The sequence below is a fragment of the Gracilinanus agilis genome, chromosome 6 (genome assembly GCF_016433145.1).
Source record: "Gracilinanus agilis isolate LMUSP501 chromosome 6, AgileGrace, whole genome shotgun sequence".
Taxonomy (NCBI): Eukaryota; Metazoa; Chordata; class Mammalia; order Didelphimorphia; family Didelphidae; genus Gracilinanus; species Gracilinanus agilis.
The window spans coordinates 117,435,899-117,457,022 of record NC_058135.1 but is presented as its reverse complement, the minus strand read 5'-3'; the positions used below and the strand labels follow the sequence as shown (position 1 = coordinate 117,457,022).

Sequence of the window (21,124 nt, the reverse complement as noted above, 5' to 3'; positions counted from 1 at the left end):
TTTTGTAAATAAAAGCTATTAAAGTCATTTCGACTTTGAGCAATAATACTTTGAATTGGCAACCATAATTATTATTTATAATTTTCATATATTTTAGTCAAACCATTAAAATTTAATTCTTATAACCATATCTAGAGTATTCTAATCTTAACCTTAAACATACATGTGAAGCCATATCTATTATAAGGACAACTTTTCTTGTAGCACTTAAATGATGGTGTTTATTTTATGGGTAGAAGGGGGTCACACTGATCTCTAACCCTCCTTGCCTATTCTTTTACTACTCAGAGTGTTACAACAGCCCTTCAAAAATGCTCTTTATATTTTCTTTTGAGCCTTGTGTCAAAACCATTGACAGTCTCATAGTTAAATAACTGCTTTCTCTTAACTTAGGGCAACTTAGCTTTGGAAGGTTTTTAATGTCAAGAGAGTGATGCTTCTGATGAGAACCACATATAATCTTCTCCTGAATAAGATCCTATGTGTGACATTAATTAATGCCAAACTTTAGGAAATGCATTTTGGGAGAAATTTGATGTCAAAAGTAAAGGTTAAGTGAATGTTACATGCATCTTTGTTTGAAAATAGGATATGAGAGACAATTTCTAACAGAACCTATAAGAAAAGAATGGTTTTTCCTTCTCTCTTCTGTTCACATTTAAGTCTGTCTTAAATATTACCTGATATAGAGGTGCTGATATTAAAATTACTATTTCTAAATATTATGTACCTATTCCTTTCTACATGAGTATGAATGCATGGTTATATGATATCAATATGTATACTATTATGTATCAGTGTTACTTGGCTGCTAAGTATCTAGGTTACTCAAGGAAATATTTAGAGCTAAGAATAAACTAATGAAGAATTAGGCATTGGCAACATAGAGTTCAACCTAACTACTCTATTATGTCTTTTCTGATCACTTTCATATTTGTAAAAGATCACTGGAATACTTGAATGGTGAATATGTCAACTTTTCCCAAGAAGTCTTCAGTTATAAGATTGCAACCTGGCATCATATCCAATTCTGGTCTGCTTCAATGGTCAGCCAAAGTCAAGTACCAGATTTCCAATTCTTGAATTTTCAAATCAAATAATGGTTAGAAATAACAAAATGTACCTTATAATTAAGAAAAGGAGAGGCAGGTGAAACAGCTGTCTACACTGGTATTACGGATTGGCATCACTGGGTATAGGCAGCTTATGAGACAGAAATTACCAAAAACACAGACCTTTTCCAGTGGATGTTAGGGTCAAGAGCTTCATGTTTAAAAAAAAATCTGCAATATTCATTGAACTTAGGATCATAGATTTAGTGCTCGAAGGAACAACCTTAGAAATCCAACACCATCTTACAGATGAGGAAATTGAGACCTAAATCTGAAATTACTTATATGCCAAAAGCCACATTGTAATAGAATCAGGATTTGAACTAAAGTCCTCTGTCTCCAAATCCAGCATTATTTCTACCACATCACTCTAGACATACATGTAAGCTTCTGCTTGCATAATTTCTGAGTAACTAGACAGTTCAGAAAACTGACTAAAATCAAAGAGAAGAAGATTCTAAAATTTTGGACTGATCAAAGCACATTTGGACCATCTGTCATAGGCCAATGTCTGACATTTTCAAATATCTATATTTTTAAGTGATCATTCATCCTTTCCCCTAAAGGGAGATAGATTTACCAAAAAGAAGACCTTTCTACAAATCAGAGCTGTCCCTAATTGGAATGGGCTATCTCCTTAGAGAATAAGGTCTTCATATCAAAATATATTTTAGTTAAAGCATGGAATACAACTTGTTGAGGCTGTTGCAAATGAGATTCTCTGCCTTTCTCAATCAGCTATTGTTGATTCATGGGGCAGAAGTTAGACTTGGTGACTCTAAGATCTCCAACTCTTATTTTTAATATTTTATAATTTATTGAATAGGTCTACTTTAGAATTATTGTTCTTTTCATTCATCTTTTCTTCTGTATCATACACATGTACATCCATGAACATCCACCCGTAATTCAAGCAAATGAATATTTAATAAATTCATTTAATAAATATTAAATATCTACTATGTGCTAGGCCCAGGAGGAAAAAGACAAAACAAAACAAAAATTCCCGCTCCAAAGTTTATATTCTTCAAAGGAGGTATAACACAGCATAGAAAGAGCTAACTACAGTATATACATGATAATTTGTGGAGGATAGGAGGGAGAGACCAGCTGAACAGGATCAGGAAAATGAACTTAGTTATTAATAAGAATAATTTGCTATTAATTCCAGAAAATGAAAGAATCAAATGGGTGCTTTCCCCCACTTTATGGCCAGATTGAGTCCACTGTGAGCAAACTTTAAGTTAGAATTTTAAACAACACTGGACTAGTAGTTAAGAGGAGATTTATTAGGAATGGAAGAGAGAAGTGAAAAAAGGGAATAGACCAAAGAACTGGAATATAAGGAGATTATCCTAGAATAAAAATTGAACCTATAGGGAGATACTGATTCAATAAAACCAGATGTCCATTAGTGACACACAAATATTTTCTCCCTCCCTCTTGCAACTTTTCTTTCCCTGGATTCTCATGGACATCTACAGCTTGTCTCTTTGGCATATCCTTCCATTTCCTTAGTGCGTCTTCCTCACTCTTCTTGAGCCCCTAAAGTAGATCACAAACTTCAAGAATGGCCATACCAAGCAGCCATGGGGTAGAGGTGGGGGGTGTTGGTTGAATGTAAGAAGCTTTAGTAATCAATTGTTCTCAGTCTCTTCATTGTGGAAATTGTGTTCCATTTCAAATCTTTTAGTTAAAACAAATTGACCATCTTACACATTCACATTTCTCCAAAACATTTCAGCAGATTCATTCCTTTTGACTAGGAAGATAGGACTGCACCTACAATTTTGGGTCTTTGTGGTAATGGGAGGCAGTATGTGAAGTAGAGAGTAGTAAGGAAGAGGGGGACAAGATTTTTGTAGGTATTATATCCCTTTTTACTTCATGTAAAGGTCTGTGTAATCATAATAAGAGAACAAAAGTGATGAAAAAAGACTCATGCTTGACTGTAAATAAGAAATGTTTAAAGTAGTGATTGATGCTTCACCAATAGAAATGTCCCGGGAATGCACAGGAAATGAGGTTCTAAAACTGAAGGGAGACATTCTTAGGAAGAACTCCTGTCTTCAACTAAAGATGTATTATAGATTAAATATATGTACTTGTAGGTAGCCAGTGGCTTATGGTAAATTTTAAAATATTTTTAATAACTGCTAAATTATCAAATCCCTTAAGGTAAAGAGCCTAGGTTTTCTTCTTCTTTCTTTGCTCAGGAATCTGCTTGGATGCCAGGTTGCCGATGACTGCTAGGATATGGAATTTTGATATCCATTTGGTCCTGATTTACACCAGGATTTCTCAGGCTGCCAACAAGCAAGTCCAGAACTTCAGGCAGCCAAAATTCCACCAGAGACAACTGTCTTTTATTTTATAGCTCATGAATTTGGGGCTTAATATGATTTTCCACTAACAAGTTCTGTACCCCCTCCAAAGTGCTAAAACCGGTGTGCAGATCGGCAAAGTAACCCAGAACAGATGAGGCAAGTTAATATTAAACTTGAAAACTTTACAAATTATATTGTTTACTTAGGAAAAGAAAAAGACCCCAGTTGAAAAGGCTGACACATGATTTATTGCAGACACTTAACTCACATATTCACATTTTTAACCTCAACCACACTTGAAGCAGCAATGTGTTGGCCAGTGTGGCTCTTGGTATTTGATAGGGCATTAGTAAAGCTATCAATTTTAAAAAATCCCCACTGGAACTCGGTAACAAGTGACTCGAAACGACGAGCATCTTAGACTCTTACAAAATATCTAAAAAAAAAAACAAAAAAAACGCAGACTCATATCCAGCATGAGTAATAAATCACAAAAGAACGCGCTTAGATGAGCAAGCATACAATTTGTGGATGAGTTTTGAGAACAACTGTACAGACAAAAGGAAAAGAAATGTTAATACTATCAGCATGACAAAGGGCAAATGATGCTTCCTTCTAAAATCAGAGTATGTGGTCAAAGAGAACTTCCATAATAATGAATTTGGACAGGAACGCTGCCCCCACCCCTGCTTTTGGCATGTTCCAGTGAAACTTTGAAAGGAATCAGTGGGAGATTCCATGCTATAAATGTGCCAGGGAATGGTGGTAGAATCTCCTTCCCTAGAGAAAACCTTTCTATGTCAGGGATGATTGAAAAGCAGTCCTGACTTAGGAAGGTCTGACTGCCTCTTGGATTAGTATTTGGACTATTATACTTGGACTAGGTCTAATCCAAGATCCTCTTTTATGTCATGAACCTCTTTGGCAGACTAGTAAACCTAAGGATCAAACTTCTCAAGATTTTTAAAAATTCATAATTGAGGGAAATGCTAAATTTCAGTTAGAGTTTAGCGAAAATAAAGATATAAGTTTTCTTGGACCTCATCCATGGACCTCAGCATAAGAACCCCATTTTTGATGACTTGTAGCGTTTATTTTGTGACAATCAAATGGTGAAAACTCAAGACACTAATCCATCCTTTACATGAAGTGTTAGGTCTACCATGATGGGCTTCCACAGATTTTTTTTAACCCTTATCTTCCATCTTGGAATCAATACTAAGTATTGATTTTAAGGCAGAAGAGGTTAGGAAATGGGGAGAATGTGGGGGAAGGTTAAGTGGCTTGTTCAGGGTCACATAGCTAAAAGTGTCTAAGAGCTGATTTGAATGGAGAACCTCTTGTCTCTGGGTCTAGAGCTCTATCCACTGAACCACCTAGTTGTCCCTTCACCCCAAACTTTTTTAAACGACTCTCTTTTAATAGAATTTGCTAATATCTGCATGGAACATTTATGTTGTTGGTCAAAATTTATATACAATTTACTGCCTATTCCCCCTACAAATTATTGTCATGTTCTTAGTAGTGCTTTTTAGTAGACAGAAGTAAGTATCCCTTCGACAGTACTAACCGTGAAGAAGCCATGTGGGATGCACTTGGATTTGGTTGAGGCTTGGGTTCCAAGGCTACTTCTGACCCTTACTGGCTGTGTCACTATGAATACCACTTTATCTCTCTGACTGAGCCCATTTCCTCACCTTTAAAATGAGGATAAAAATACATATAGCACCTGTGTCTCAGGATTGTTTTTAGGAACATATTGTAGAGGAGGAAAATGGACACGGTATAGATAACTATTTTAGTGGAACAAAGATCAGAATTCACAGTACATTCATTTCCTCTGCATACCCTTGACTATAGACTTCTGCTTCCACAAATATCAGTGAAAGAATAAGACACAGACATGACTAATTCCATGGGTCAGCTTTGAAGCGAGTCACCTCATGTGTCTTGTAAATACTTCTTTTATGATTCCAAGTACTGCCGTGAGGTCCAAAAGACTTCTCCACCACTGGATCACCCCAGAGAGGCAGTAAGCTAGAGAGGTGATATTCTCAGAAGAAGAAAGCTTATTCCTGGCAGTGAGATATCATAGGAAATCTAAGTGGCACAGAGGGAAGAATTCTGGACTAGGAACCAGGAATTGTGTAGATTTTGGTCCTAGTTCTAGAATCAAATAGTACTGTTGCCTTTGAGTAAGTTATTTCCCTTTTAGAGGTTGAATTACAACTAGGTAGAGGGACTGGATCTTTGTCCCAGGATACTGACAGCATTTATATTCTTTTAGAAAGCAGAAAGAACCAATCTTAGTATCCAGTCATCATGAATAATCAATGCAAATAGGAAGCTACAAAATAATCTGTCTTCACACTCCTGGAATTCATATCCCAGGTGAGATACTCACTGGTTCAGTACTGCCTTTCAACTTCCTTCAATGATGGCTTTCCCAGCAGTGGTTTGGGGGTACTCCAAGGTATTATGACTTTTCCTCATAGGATACTGTCTTAGAATTTCTCCCACCATAAAACCTGCTGTCCCGAGGTCTTAGGTCTCCCTCTTCATTGACTAAATCTGTTTCAGTGAGTTTATTTGAAGGTAGTTTTCACATTGTCGACCTACCTAGGCACCAGAATTGTTGCATATAGCTCTCCTTAGGTCTCCCTTTTCACATATATAAAATGAGGGAATTAATCTAAAGATGTTCCCCTTTCACTTAAAGGAATTCTAAATTCTCTGCTTGATCCTGTGAAACAGTATTGAAAATGAGACAATCAATGGGCAGAACATGCCAATAATCCAACACCATATGCTATGCCTATGATCCATCTAAACAAAGCCAAAGTACTGATTGCACCATTGGATGCAAGTTCAAACAAAACAAATGGTAAATAGATTATACCATGAGAAAACAGAAAGTATGCTTTTGTAGCTCATTTTAAATTTTTAGTAGAAAAAATTTATACAAAAATCTTAATTTTAAAAAATACCATTAAATCATTCTAACTAGGAAATTATATGAATAGCTAATTCAATCACTAGTTTGTTTTTATCTACATAATTTCCACTGTTAACACAGTGCATAAATTATTTGTTCTCTGTTTACCACAAGTAACTGCAGTGTCTAGAAGAAAATAAAATGAGTTTCCATAAATTAATCTTCAAAGTTTCACATCTATACATGTGTCCTGTCATAAGAAGAAGCAAGAAAAGAAAAAGGAAAAAGAATAAAGAAAACGTACTCTGATCTCTTTGGAAAGAAGTCCAAGGAAGTTTTTCACGTGAGAGGTTTAACCCAGTGGTTTAGGATAGATAGCATCACCCTTGGACCCATACCAAGAAAGATATGCTTGGTTTGTTTAATCAGACAAAAGCAACTGGGAAACGCTCTTCTTTTTTGGCATAGAATGATGGCTAATTCCATTCTTTTTGTTTCCACTCCTCTCCCTAGAGATGATAGTGCCTGTCATTTCTACAGTCATTGTTTGGCTCTAAAATGGAGTGAGCTGGAATGGAGAGTTGAAAGGGAAGGCAAATCCAGAAGTGGGTCTTTAGGCGCCAATCATCTCGATATGAAATAAAATGTCAGAGAGCCACAGATAGTCCATTTCCCCAAGATGCTCGATTTCTAGGCAACTCTGATCTGTTCTTGCCTCATGTGTTTTGAAGAAGATAGATCTTTTAGTAAGATCATAGTGCACCATAGAGCACTTAAAAATTGTTTGCGGGTCATTCATATCCATCAGGCCATTTCGTCTTCTGAACTAGTTTCTTAGACAGCTAAGTAGAAAGCATGAGCTGTTTATTTAGAAGGTGAGAGTAATGGCAGGTTAAGACAAGGGTCAGGCATCAGGCAGTTTCTCAGTCAGTCTGGGAGAGAGTTTAGAGGATAAAGAGGAGAGCCACCCAAATTCAGTCAGAAATGGATCACATTCTCTCCGTTATGAATAAAACTGCTCCTGAGGAGTTTGATTGGAAATGTGTCATTTTTTGTATTGTTTTGCTTCCTTTACTCCTTCTTGACTCAAGGTATCCTGGGGCTCAATGACAAGATTTCACAGCTGAACTTCTTCTTCTGCCCTGGGTCCATGGGCTGTCCTAACAAGGCATGTTCCTAACAACCCAGCATCTGGCAACAGGGGAGACATAGCAGGAGATTGCACGGTTAGCAGGGAGAGAGATGGAGAAAAACTGGGGGTCATGGCTGCTGGTGGATAGTGAGGGTTCTGGTGAAGGGGAGAACGTGGGTATTTCTTGAATCCTTTTCCTGGTGGGAGGCTTGGCATTCGAGGGGGCACTGCCTTTATGCCAGGCTGTGCTACTGATGTGATCAAAGGTGGTGGGAAAACAAAAGATTTCTTCCCCTGTGGTAAGCCAGGAACCTGCAAGTGTTCATCTTTCAGTTTTGCAATATCATTGAAGACAGAAGAAAGAGGCTGAAACTGGGGCTCCCAGTTGAGGAGGTAATCCCAGTCATAGTTGCTTCTTGGATCCCTAGAGGAAGCTTCTAAAGTTGTAAGAGATCCATACCTTGAGTCTTGATCATTTGAAATAAAGATATAATCTCTTCTAGTATCTTCCATAAGGGTTTTCTCTTTCATCTCAATCTTGTGGAGTGTCTGAGATAACACTCTGTTTTGAGCATAAATAGCATCACACCTTTCTCCTATACCTTCCAGGGTGTAACTGCTCTCTAAGGTTTCAGTGGTGATCACCACATCTGTTTCTCCGGACAGGCAAGAGAGCTGGTCAGAGTCTCTGGGAATTCCAGAATCTGGTACTCGAGATCCACGGTCACTCAGAACCGAGCCAGAGCCCTTTCGGCAGGGGTATTCATTGATCCTCTTGATTTCCTCATCCTCAGCAGTATCTCCTTCCACTGAGCAGTGGCCACTTGAGTCTGAATGCCTGCAAGGATTCACCATATCCTTCTTCTCTCTCATATCTACTAAATTCAACCACTCAGACATGGAACCCATGGGCAGAATGCCATTACCTACATCTGGAGCTTTCTGAGAGTCCTTGAGGATGCTGGGATCAGTAGTCAGGCTCAGATGACTAGGTGATGATGAGGATACCTTTTTTTCCCCACAGGAGTTCACCGTGTCTTTTTGTTTATTTCTTAAAATCAGGGCAATAAGGCTGATGATCAAGAGCAGGAATATGACAACAGAGGCTGTGAGGCTGATTGAAAGGCTGTTAGCAGACAGTGCATAGTGCCCTCCTTGAGAGGAAGAGGACATGTTTACAAATATGGTGCAGGAAGAGGACTTTGAATCCACCTTGGGACTGTGTGCTATTACTTTCATTTCAATAATGTCATCTTTCTTGACATTGTTTCCCATAAAGGGAGGCTCTCCTCCAATCCAATAGACATTTCCACTAGTTTTATTAATGGAAAAGAATATCGATGGATTTGCAAGGGTATAAAGCACAAGTCCATCAACTCCAGCATCAGCATCAGATGCTTCTACTTTGCCAATAACTTGTCTCACATGATGACTCTCTGGAAGACTAAAGAAATATTGGTCTTGTGTGAAAATAGGTTCATATTCATCAATTCCTTCAACATCCACTTGGACCATCAAAGTGGCTTTCGCCTCACCTTTGTCTTCTGCCTGAACAATGAAACAGTGTTTATTTTCACTTTCATAATCTAGGATTTTTTTGGCATAGATATCCCCTGTTAAATGGTCAATAAAAAACAGGTCATGGTCATGGGGGATCCCATGATCTATCAAACAGGATGACTGAATGGAATATGTTAGGTGACCATAAGGACCTGCATCAAAATCCAAAGCATGCGCTGTACACATAACAGAGAAATTAGGCAGATTTTCAGGGACGACACAGTTCAAACTTGAGAACATGAACTGGGGGACATGATCATTGTCATCCAGGATGCTGATAGACACTGTGGAGAAAGCAAAATTATCTGTTCCTCTATTTGAGGCCTGAACAGTTAAAGTGAACATCAAGGTATCCTCATAATCCAAGGGCTTCATCAAATCTATAGCTCCTGTTTCCCCATCTATTTGGAAATATCCTCTCTCGTTTCCTGAGATGATGTTGTAGAGGACCTCGGAATTGGCTCCAACGTCTTGGTCTTTTGCTGAGACCACAACAATCTGACTACCAACAGGCAGGCTTTCCTTGACATGGGCATGGTATTCCGGAGAGCTGAATATTGGTGGATTATCATTGGCATCAAGTACGTCTATGAATATGGTGGCGGTAGAATTCAACGGGCCATGGCCATGATCAGAAGCTAGAATGATGAGTTCATGACAAGCCATAGTTTCTCTGTCTAAAGGGTGACTCAGAACAAGATGACCAGCTCGCTTATAAGGGGATCCTGAGGGAATGACATGAGTTTCCACAAGGAAAATGTTTTGCAAATTGCTGCTGATGATTGAATACTCAACATGTGTGTTTTCATTAGTCCAGTCATGGTCAACAGCTGAAAACGTGAGCAGGGTGGTCCCAATGACAGCATCTTCACTCACGGTGATGTTGTAGTGCTCCATGGTAAACTGAGGGGCATGGTTATTTACATCCTGAATTTCTATTTCCACCAAAGTAAGGGCTGTCAAAGGAGGGATTCCACCATCTTTGGCTTCCACAAGAAGCTGAATTATTGATGTTTTGTCCAGAAGCAGGACAGGTTTGACGGTAAATATCGAGCCTGAAAAATAAGAACCATCAACATGACTTCTGTGAGTTTAGATCCAAGGTATCTATTCAACAAAATTTTCATTTAATAGAAATATTTACTGGGAAAGAATTGTATTATAGCAACATGTTAGATGCTATATGTTCACCATTAACTACTCACCAAAGTGTTGAACAAATAAATGGTGACTCAATTGTTTTAGATTTTTAAAAGTACATAAATTAGATTCATTATGTATGTTTCTGTGTAAAAATCTGATTATATATATACATATGTATATATTTGGAACATATATGCATATACACATACATATATGAGTATGTGTGTGTGTGAGGTAGCTCAGTGGATAGAGTACAGGGCTAGTATCAGAAAGCCTCATCTTTCTGAATTCAAATCTGGCCTCAAGCACTTACTAGCTGGGTGACCAAAGGCAAGTCACTGAGTTTGCCTCAGTTTCCTCACAAAAAAAAATGTTCTGGAAAAGGAAATGGAAAACCACTCTACTATCTTTGCCAAGAAAACCCCAAATGGGGTCATGAAGAATTTGAGCATGACTGAACATATATGACCACATATGTATATATAATTATATTATCTGTATACCATAGACATGTGTATATTCTTGACAATTGCCTATAAAGTCAGTTTCTGTATTTGTTTCTGTACCCTGGGGTACATCTGTTCTTATTTATAAAGAAGGGAGCTCTTGTGCTTTGTCTCTCTCCCTTTCTCTATTCTAAATTCTTACTGACTTAGTAATTAATATTGTTTTAGTATTAACCATAAGACAAAAGAGTGGCAAGGGCCGGGCAATTGGCATTGAGCGATTTGCCCAAGGTCATAGAGCTAGGTAGTGTTTGAACCCAGGTCCTCCTGAGTCCAGGTCCACCGTGCTATCTAGTTATCCTGGAGCTCTCTTAAAACAATCAATAACTTACACATACAGAGATTTCAATGAAAGAGGAGTTTGCAAAGAAATTCTAGCTGTATGAGAGGGCATAGCAGATGGAATGTCAGACTAGTAGTTAGGAGACCTGAGTTTGAATTCTGGCTCAGACATCAGATGTATTATCAGGAGCAGGTTATTTGGCTTCCCAGTCCCTCAAAGCCCTCTTATGTAAAAATGGAAGGATGATCTTCATCAGGAAGCATTAAAGTGCTAGATATATTTGTGGGTGCTGCTGCTGCTAGTCTACTATGTTTAGCTACTTTCTCTCACCCAAGTGGCCAGAATTCACTGGGATACTCCATGAGGAATCTGGGGCATCAAGAAAAAAAGAACTGTTTAGCTGTATGATTGACCTTAAGTAATTCTTTTATTTCTCTTGGTCTCACCTACTAAAAGCAAGGAGTTGGACTAGGTGATTTCTAAGGTTCTTTCTGGCTTTGAAATAATTTTATTCCAGAGTCTCTGATGTATTTATAACACTGAATGGATAGAAATTCTCTGGATGATTACTAATGTGCAGTTAGGATCATCAGTCATTGATGTGGAATTAGAAGAAACTTCAGAGTTCACTTAGTCTGACCCTTCAATTTTACAGATGAGGAAACTGAAACCTGGGGAGGAAAAGTGACTCGTTCAAGGTTACTCAGGAATTAAGCATCAAGCACCGGAGGCCAAGTTTGAACCCAGGTCCTCTGACTCTAGAAACAGACATTTCCCCACCTTTCTCCCACCATAAATAAAAACTCTCTATGTAAAATTTTGTATAGTTAGTTAGTTGTATAATTAGTATAGTTGCATAGTTAGTTCAAATCTAAACTTGTGGTCCAGGTCAGTTTAGATGAAGCTAAATTACATCTCACATAGGCTGGCAAAAGGTCATGCTTAGGTCATAAAACATGCCAACATGGAAATAATTTATGAAAACTATGGGAACAAGTACTGTAACATAAGAAAACAATGTTGAAAAGGATCCTTTAAAGCAGTGGTCCCCAAACTTTTTGGCCTACTGCCCCCTTTCCAGAAAAAATATTACTTAGCCCCCTGGAAATTATTTTTTTTTTAAATTTAATAGCAACTAATAGGAAAGATAAATGCATCTGTGGCCATCACCGCTCTCCTGGATCACTGCAGCACCCACCAGGGGGCGGTAGCGCCCACTTTGGGAATCACTGCTCTAAAGGATGCTATTGCCCATTTCCTAAAACTTTTCCCTTGAGGTTTATATGAAAGTTTATTTATATGATTGTTTATAGGCCAATTCAATATGCTTCCTGTGTCTCCTGTGGCTAAAGATAGGTAACAAATGAACCAGACATAGAAGTCACATCAACGAATGGCATAGGCACAGAAAATGTAATTAGGTTAAAAATAATGTTCATTTCCATCACAGTTTCATTAATAATGGAATCAAATTAAAACAGTTTAAGAAGATTACATTTTGCAGAATCAGGAATCATTCAACTGTGTATGGATGCCAATTTACAGAGTTCTGGGTACAGAATATCAGGAAGTTCATTGCGGACCCTAAGCTTTGTAGGAGGGCAAAGAAGATGGAAAGTAACTTTCTCCATCAAGTGGAAGAGAGAGGAGGCAGCGGGGATGGGTGGGTGGGAGGGCGAGGGAGGAATTTTGTGCTCATCAGCGGGTTGTTAAAAACAAAATAAAACACAAAAAAAGTCCCTATACCTGAAACTGGCTTCCTCCTCTTTCCTTACCCCCAAGACTGGGGTTGGCTTTCTGGCAATGCCTTCTGCCAAGCACACCATTGCTCAGGCTGCATGCAGTCTCTTGTGGTTTCTTTTCCCCTTCGAGTTATCGATTTATATTAATTTTAATAATATTTCATTTATAGAAAAGTTTTGAGGTAGACAAGCCATATAATGATTTTCCTTGGGCTTTTTATTTCCCCCAAGGGAGAAAATGACATCTTACACAACTCAGTTTTAGTATTCATTCACAATTTTCACTGTGTCATCATCTAGATGAAGTTTTAACTACACCACTTTTCAGCTGATAACTACAAAGTTTCCTATGACCACAAAGGTATGTGAGACACAGAAATGATATATAAAACCTTGGCAGGAATCACATCAGTCAAAATAACATTACAAAAGATTTCTGCTTGCCATCACCATCATCTGCATCATCAACATCATCACCTTCTTCAATGGTACAAATGGCATATCTTTGGAAGGGACATTTGAGATTTTTTCATTTAATCCCTTTCATTTTTTATGTATGAGAAAACTGAGAAACAGAGAGCCTAGGTGACTTACCTGAAGTCACACAGGAAATAAATGTCAGAGGCAGGATTTAAACTCCAAACCTGAGTCAATGATCTTTCAATTTTATCACAATGCAGAGGCTATGACTAATTCTTTGAATCTGGCCTGAAGATAAACAAAGTCTCTAGCATTAAACCAATCCTTTTGGTTTTATAATTCAACTCCAGCTGAGGTTTGCAGCAACAGCCTGAGAAGTTTGTTGGAATTATACTTGTTTTTTTGAGCAAATAGAGTGTTACTATCTTGAGTACCATGAACCTTTGTGTGCTTCTGATAGACTCACCATTCTATTTCCTCACAGGTATGGCTAAAGTGTAAGAGAAAAAGACAGCACTAGAACTGGAATCCTGGACTTCTGGATTAACAGGAATTTTGTGGCCTTAATTCAGTGAATGCTTGCCAAGCAGAATTTGAAAGAGGGGTTTTCCATTTCCCATTCTGACAGAAATTGATGAATTTGTAGGTCCTGAAAACAACTTACCATTCTGGGGATCAATTGAAAATCCTTCACCAGAAGAAAGGATTTTGTAGGATATCTCCCCATTATTTCCTGTATCCTGATCTGTGGCTGACACAGTCAAGATGGAAGATCCTACAGGTGTTAATTCAGGCAATGTGACCTGTATGCAAAAGAGAAACAAGAATTAAGGGGACATTATTTGCTTATGGCCTGAAGTTATTTTCCTGGGCAGAAGATGATAACTAGAGTATTTTTGCTGAAGAAACATAATCCCATGCCTTTCTTTGGACAGGCTGCTCCCACTGATTCCCTTAAGCTGAAATAATTTTGCTGAGTTGATATATTAAAAAGATATAAAAAGAAAAGTTTGAAGACTCGGGATCAATTTACTAACTCCATCTTTCTGAGACTTCATTTTGACCTGTTTTCATTCCAAAATAACTCCATAGGTTAAAGGAAATTCTCTCTCTCTCTCTCTCTCTCTCTCTCTCTCTCTCTCTCTCTCTCTCTCTCCCTCTCTCTCTCTCCCCTCTTTCTTTTCCTCTCTCTCCCTCTCTCTCCCTCCCTTCTTCCCTCCTTCTCTCTCTTCCTCTTTCTCTTTCTCTCTCTCTCCCTCCCTTCTTCCCTCCTTATCTCTCTCTCTCTCTCTTTCCCTTCAACATCCCCAAAACACTGGCTCTTCAGAGAAAAAGCTGAACTTTTTTTCTATGCTGTCTTTCAACTTGCACTATGCATTTATGACATGGAAGAGTCCTGGAGGCCATTCTGAAGTGGCAAACTGTAATCTCTTTGTCCCTATTCCTGAAAATGTTTGAAAAATCAAACATCACTCTGTGGCTCATCCAGTAAATTATGCTCATAATTAGTTGCTTCTGCAAATAAACTATCTACAACATTCACAAAACATGCTGAGAAAAAGATTCTCCTCACTCCAGCATTTTTAAGGATGCAAAGCCTGAATGAATAGCAGATGACACAACTGTCCTCAATTAACAAAAACTGAATTCTTAATGTTGAAGTGAAGTGAAAACCTGTTAGCATCCTGGCAAACATTAAGCATTTTACTGAAAAATGTGTGGTATCAAAAAATAATCCCTATCATTTCTGGGTGAGCCCTAGACCTGTGCAATGAAGTTGATACAGGCATTGCATGAGAAGGAAATTAAATAAATATATTCAAGTCTAGTATTAATCACATTTCTTTCACTTATAGAAATATTAAATATTGAAAACATAAGCTGTTACTGAGCCATCCTTTGGCAATGGAGGCTTTGGACTGCTCCCTGCATTCCTGAAATTGGGTCATGGCATCCAAAGAATTGTAATCTCCTTACCTGATAGAAATCTTGTGAAAAGAGCGGGGGGTTGTCATTGACATCCATGACGTAGACCATGAGCGTTGCTTCTGTGTGGTGCACAGAGTCTGAAACCTCAACCAGTAGCTTATATTCATCTTCTCCTTCATAGTCCAATGGCTTCACCAGCATCACTGCTCCAGTGATGTGGTCAATAGCAAATCTGGCTCCAGGGTTACCACCATTGGGGAAACTGAAGACAAGAGCAGGGCTCGAATCTCGGTCACGAGCAGCCACTCGAGTGATGACAGAACCGAGCGGAATACCTGTCGGTGACAACTGTAGTCAGCCATCATTGAAACCCATTCATTCATATGATCACGAAGGCACCTTTTTCTTTCCCTTTCCTGGCATGCCTTATTGTGCTCAGTTTCACAGGAAGAGAAGAAAGACTCTAAAGCACAAACTAAGTGGCAGCTAGGTAGCACGGCAGATGGAACTCCAGGTCTGGAGTTGAGAGGACTCAGATTCAAATGGGGCTTCAGATATTTCCTAGCTATGTGACACTAGATAAGTCACTTAACTCATTTGCCTAAGCCCTTGCCCTTCTGTTTTAGAATTGTTACTAAGAAAGTAAGAGTTTAAAAAATAAAGAAGATGCTAAAAGGTAACCATATCCCTTTGAAGGAAGATTGGAAGGGAAAGCATTCACTTGGTATTGATCTACATTTTATAATATCCTAGAGACACTTAACCCCAAGACTCATGAGACATCTCAGCTTGAGAAGACCCAGAACACTTCTACTGTACCAGCTAAGACACTCAGTTCTTCTACAAACATTCCTAGTTCCTTAGGTGCCATTTTCTATACTTTCAACTAGTTTTGTAATTTGAGTCTTTAATTACATCAGTGGAAGGAGTTCCGTTGATACCAATGACAAGTTGCCCTCCCCTTTTTTTGGAGATCTCCGTGACCTATCCCTTTGTCTATAATAGTGGGTCTTCTTTACATTAACTCTGGGAAAACTACATAGCAGCAGGTCCCGTCTTCCCCTCTTGTTAGGGATGCTCTAGGAAGGAGCGGAGGGGAACTGTCAATCTTGTTAGCACTTCTGTTGCAGAGTCTGATAGGATTTTATCTTGGGAAGAGGTTGAATGTATTGAAATGATGGGTATGGGAGGCAGATTTATCATGTCTTTCTAAGACCCAAATCACCTACAAGGATAACTAGTACACATAAAATATATATATATATATATATGTATATATATATATATGAAGATATGCATATGTGTATATAAAATAGAAAAACATACATATTTATGAAAAATTCTCCATCTTTACCATCAAGATGTCACTATTTTGGACTATCTTGGGAGAAAACGATTGACTAAGTGGCCCTGGAAGCTATTCCCTTGTCTATTTCCTTGGGGTTTTTAATTCTAGATTATGAGCCCCCAGAGGGCCCAATTCAGATGAAAAGTTATATCATATTAGATTAGGGATATTTAACCTAAGATTTGTAAACTTTTAAAAAAACCTTGATAATTGCATTCAATATAATTGACTTCCTTTTTAAAATTCTATGTATTTTATTGTAGGCATTTAGAAAAAGTGATATTTAAAAACATTATTCTGATAAAAAATATGGTCCATAGGATTCATGAGACTGTTAAAGGGGTCTATGACATTGTTAGACCTTTAGAAATGTCATCAGTCAAATATGGCTCTCTAGAGGCATCTGAACTTTAACTGCTCTTGATGGGAATAACCCCAGGAAAATAAGAACTTTCACTTTAGATTTTTCAATTAATAGGAGTTAAAAACCACAGTCTTATGATTTCCACACTTACTTTCTGGAACTTCTACACGTTCAGAGGGGAGGAAGACTGGAATATTATCATTGAGGTCTACCACTTGGATCTTGACCACAGCTGTAGAAGAAAGTCTGGGCATCCCTCTATCAGCAGCTTGTATGACCAAGCTAATTTGAGAAAGAAAATGGGATGAAGAAAAACATTAATATTAAATGTTCAGATGAAAATGAAAAATGAACTGACTAGCTACCTAATTTTTCCCCCTAGCATTGCTTTTTCCAAATCACATTTTTGGAAAAGAAAAAAAAGAACTATGAATTTTGACATAATAATGAGACTAGAATTTTTTTTGACAGGTTTGGATAATCAAGCCCAACAAACCCAAAGAGATTAAAATGTGTTTATGTCAAAACAAATGAATAACTTCTGGGAGATATTCTGTAGAACTTATTCCTTTCCCGAAGAATACTCAGTGTACTGGATAAAGAGATGTCCCTAAGAACACTCTTCATTCCTTTCCAACCCATTAGGTTAAAAATGTGACCTGGGTACTACTACCATTTCATTGTCAAGAAATATAACTCCAAAAAGATTGTTTTGCATCGAGATTTTTCAGGTCTGAACTGAAATCAATTTAAAAAATGACCAGAAAGGACATGAATATCATCATATAATATAATATTTTCATAGCATTTAAGAGTTTTCAAAGCACTTCCACATACCTTACCTCAATGAAACCTCCTAGCAGCCTTGGGAGATGGGAAATGTTGGAATAATTATTATTTTCATTTAACAAATGAGGAAACTGAGGCTTGGAGAGGAATCTAAGATCCACAACCCAGGCACAGCTAAGTGGCATAACTAGAATAAGAATTTTAATCTTCCTGCATTTTGTCTTGTGCTCCTCTTCACTCTATCATGCTATTATAATTAGCAATAATTAAAGATATTCTCTTGGACTTTGAAAGGTTGGCCAGCAAGGTTCAGAGTCCCTGATCTTGAGAGTTAAAATTTAGCAATGAAGAAAAGAGGGATACGAGGCAGCATGATGAACTTGTAAATCAAAATCCCAGGATCCAGAGTCAAATCCTGGTTCTACTATTTACTGCCTGTATGACCATGAGCAATTTGCTCAACTCCTCTGGTCCTCAGTTTCCTGATCTACAAAATGAGGAGGATAGATCAGATGATCTTTAAAGTTCCTTCTAGCTTTAGATCCAAGATCTCTTGGGACCATGAATATAAATGTTCAATACAATTTTACACAAAAATGATAGAAATATTTGATAAGGAGAAAAGGTTAAACTGATCACTGAGTTTGAGGATGACTGCTTCATTTGTATTCACTAGGAAATGTTTCACTCCCAATTAATACCTTCATAGCCAAAGACAGTGACACTGGCAAATGGCGTAGCTCTAGAAGTGAAGGTCAAAATTTTTGAGAGAATATTCACTCAACAGTTGAGATCATTAAAGGTGATAAGTCAACTCGGAGATTAACGCGAGGAAACTTCATTCCTGAAATGGGCATCAGGCTCCCCTAGCTGCCAAAATTGCTTTTAGCAAAGCAGATCCTATCCAGTTCTCGCACTTACTTCTGATCCTTTTCCATCATTAGACCACAAGAGGGTTGTTGTTTTTCTCCTTTCATGTCATACACTTCTAAATGAACTTACAAATAAATATTTGTAATTTTCTCCATGTTTTAATGCTTGGGTCTGGGTATAAAGGTGTGAGTGATCTAATCTCTGAGTACGCCAGCCATTCATGAGCAACCCAGGATGCCTACTGATGCTCATAATTTAGTGGCTCTCAACAGAGCACAGGACTTGAATTACAGAATTCTGCTAAACTGGGGCATAGAAATAATTCCACGTAGAAGGGTTTGTTTTGTCTACAATGAACATCAGGAAGGTACATATGGAAATATTTTACTAAAAATAATCACCTTCTAATGTTTCTCTGAAGAAAAAGAATCTTATTCTGGTATCTTAGCCAAAACATCAAAGTGGCTATTCTGTCAGCCCTTCCCCTATAACCACTCCTATTTTCAGGCCTTTACAATGTTTTTGGGAGGTTGAGGGCGGGTGATTACATATAATGTCTATGTCAGGTGGGAAAAAAACGAGAAATCTTTGATATAGAGAAAATATATCATTTGGTTTTGAAGTAAGAGGACAAGTTAAGGGTGACTCAGAGACTCAGGGGACAAGTGAAAATTATGGCAGCAGCTCTGTTGACAAACTTTGTATAACTTCTGAGAGGCATCAAGTCATTTATGATAGTTTCTTGGCAGCCTTTGGGAAATTAGTTGGTTGTCTTCCATCCAACTGGCCACATGCAAAAGGAGAACCACTGCCTTGATTGTGGCTTCAGCAGAGACTACAAATGGAACTGCTTGACTTTAGAGAGGCCCCTTCCCACTCAGGTTCAGTCTTATTGTTTAACCAGTGATGAGAAGCTCCTTCTTTCCAAGCCATGCCAGCATCCAAAGCCAGAACTTGAATTGGACAAGCACTCAATTATCGTTACTATAATCTCCATCCTCTCCTACACCACCACCTCTGCCCCAATCCCCCCCCACCCCCACCTCTGGAGAAAAAAAAATCTTTTCTTGTGTTACAGTAAAGGATTTGTGGAAATCTTCTTTTGGAGCAAATGATCCAGGTCTATTTCTACTTTAATAGTAACCAAGACGAGAAATGGCTGATAAAAAAAAGGGCTTCTTTTATCTGCATTGAGAAATGCAGTAATTGCTGGCTGAGTCAGAAATAAATCCCTCTTAGCTGTGAGAGCAGTAACATGCCTCATTGACTAACTTAGAACTAATATTCTATCTATACACAGCTACTCAAAAGAGTCTGACAGCTCAGTGATGAGGATGTTCCCACTAATGATACAGAACCCAATCTCTACCTGCCTGCTCATCGTTGGTCCATAACCTCTCATAAGACTTAGAAGGCTAGTGCAACATGATGGAAATCTTTTTTATTTCTGTAGCAGTTGTCAAGCCTCAGTGTCACCATGTGACCAGCTCATCTTCTTTGGTCATACATTTCTTTGAAGATATTTTCCAGTTGGCTTCTCCCTTGTAGTTCCTTGTTGGCTTCTTGTGGAAGGTAGCTCCCTTCCACCATGCACCAATTCTTTACCTTCTTCATGATACTTATGGTTAATTCTTCAGAGACAATCTTATTTCATAATTTGTAGCCATAATGCACATTAGATATATAAATAATAGCATATATTCACCTTCTTAGTATTGAAGAGGGCTTTTGCGAAATATCTTTAGTGGATCAACTCTTTTAAAAAAATAAAACCTGACTGGGAAAATTTGGATTGATGCATTCTTTCCCTCTAACTAAATTTTGCTAAAACAAATAAGGATATTTAAAAGTCCTCTCAGAGTCATTCTTTTTATAGCATCTTTTATTTTGAAGCCTGAAATAAAGAGCTGAATTATAAATATTTTGTTTCCTTATTCATCTTCTTTCCTTTGCTTTCCAAATGGAGGTCTTTACCAATGTTCATGCTATATGAACATTATTAAATACCTTATTTATATCATGAGTCATCTGTTATTTCAAAGTCCAGCAAATCATCCATATCAACCCTTGGTTCAGTATCTTCTTTGTTGCCTTAAAATTCTGGTATAAAATATGGTGGCACCATTTCTTCTGACCTCCATTAATTTGGGACCCCTTAATCCCTTCCTGGGGTATGCTAATTTTCTTTTTTATTTAATTAATTAATTTAGAATATTTTTCCATGGTTACATGATTCATGTTCTTTCCCTCCCCTCCAACACCCCCCAATAGTCGATGCACAATTCCACTGGGTTTAACATGTATCATTGATTAAGACCTATTTCCATATTATTGATAATTGTGCTAGGGTGATCATTTAGAGTCTACATCCCAAATCATATCCCCATCAACCCATGTGTTCAAGCAGTTGTTTTTCTTCTGTGTTTCTACTCCCACAGTTCTTTCCCTGGATGTGGATAGTGTTCTTTCTCATAAGTCCCCCAGAATTGTCCTGGATCATTGCATTGCTGCTAGTAGAGAAGTCCATTCCATTTGATTGTACCACAGTGTATCAGCCTCTGTGTATATGGTTCTCCTGGTTCTGCTCCTTTCACTCTGCATCAATTCCTAGAGGTCATTCCAATTCACATGGAATTCCTCCAGTTCATTATTCCTTTGAGC

At 38.0% G+C, this 21,124-nt stretch overlaps 1 protein-coding gene across 1 annotated transcript in view; it reads right to left on the bottom strand.

The window, feature by feature from the left end:
• Positions 1 to 7,491: 7,491 nt before the first annotated feature.
• Positions 7,492 to 21,124, bottom strand: part of DCHS2 (dachsous cadherin-related 2) — a 352,313-nt gene continuing 338,680 nt past the window's right edge. The window contains exons 17-20 of the mRNA XM_044680745.1: positions 16,953 to 17,083; positions 15,138 to 15,424; positions 13,825 to 13,963; positions 7,492 to 10,121 (exon numbers count right to left, since the gene is read on the bottom strand). Coding sequence (XP_044536680.1) covers positions 7,492 to 10,121; positions 13,825 to 13,963; positions 15,138 to 15,424; positions 16,953 to 17,083 — 3,187 coding nt within the window. The remainder of the gene's footprint in view (positions 10,122 to 13,824; positions 13,964 to 15,137; positions 15,425 to 16,952; positions 17,084 to 21,124) is intronic.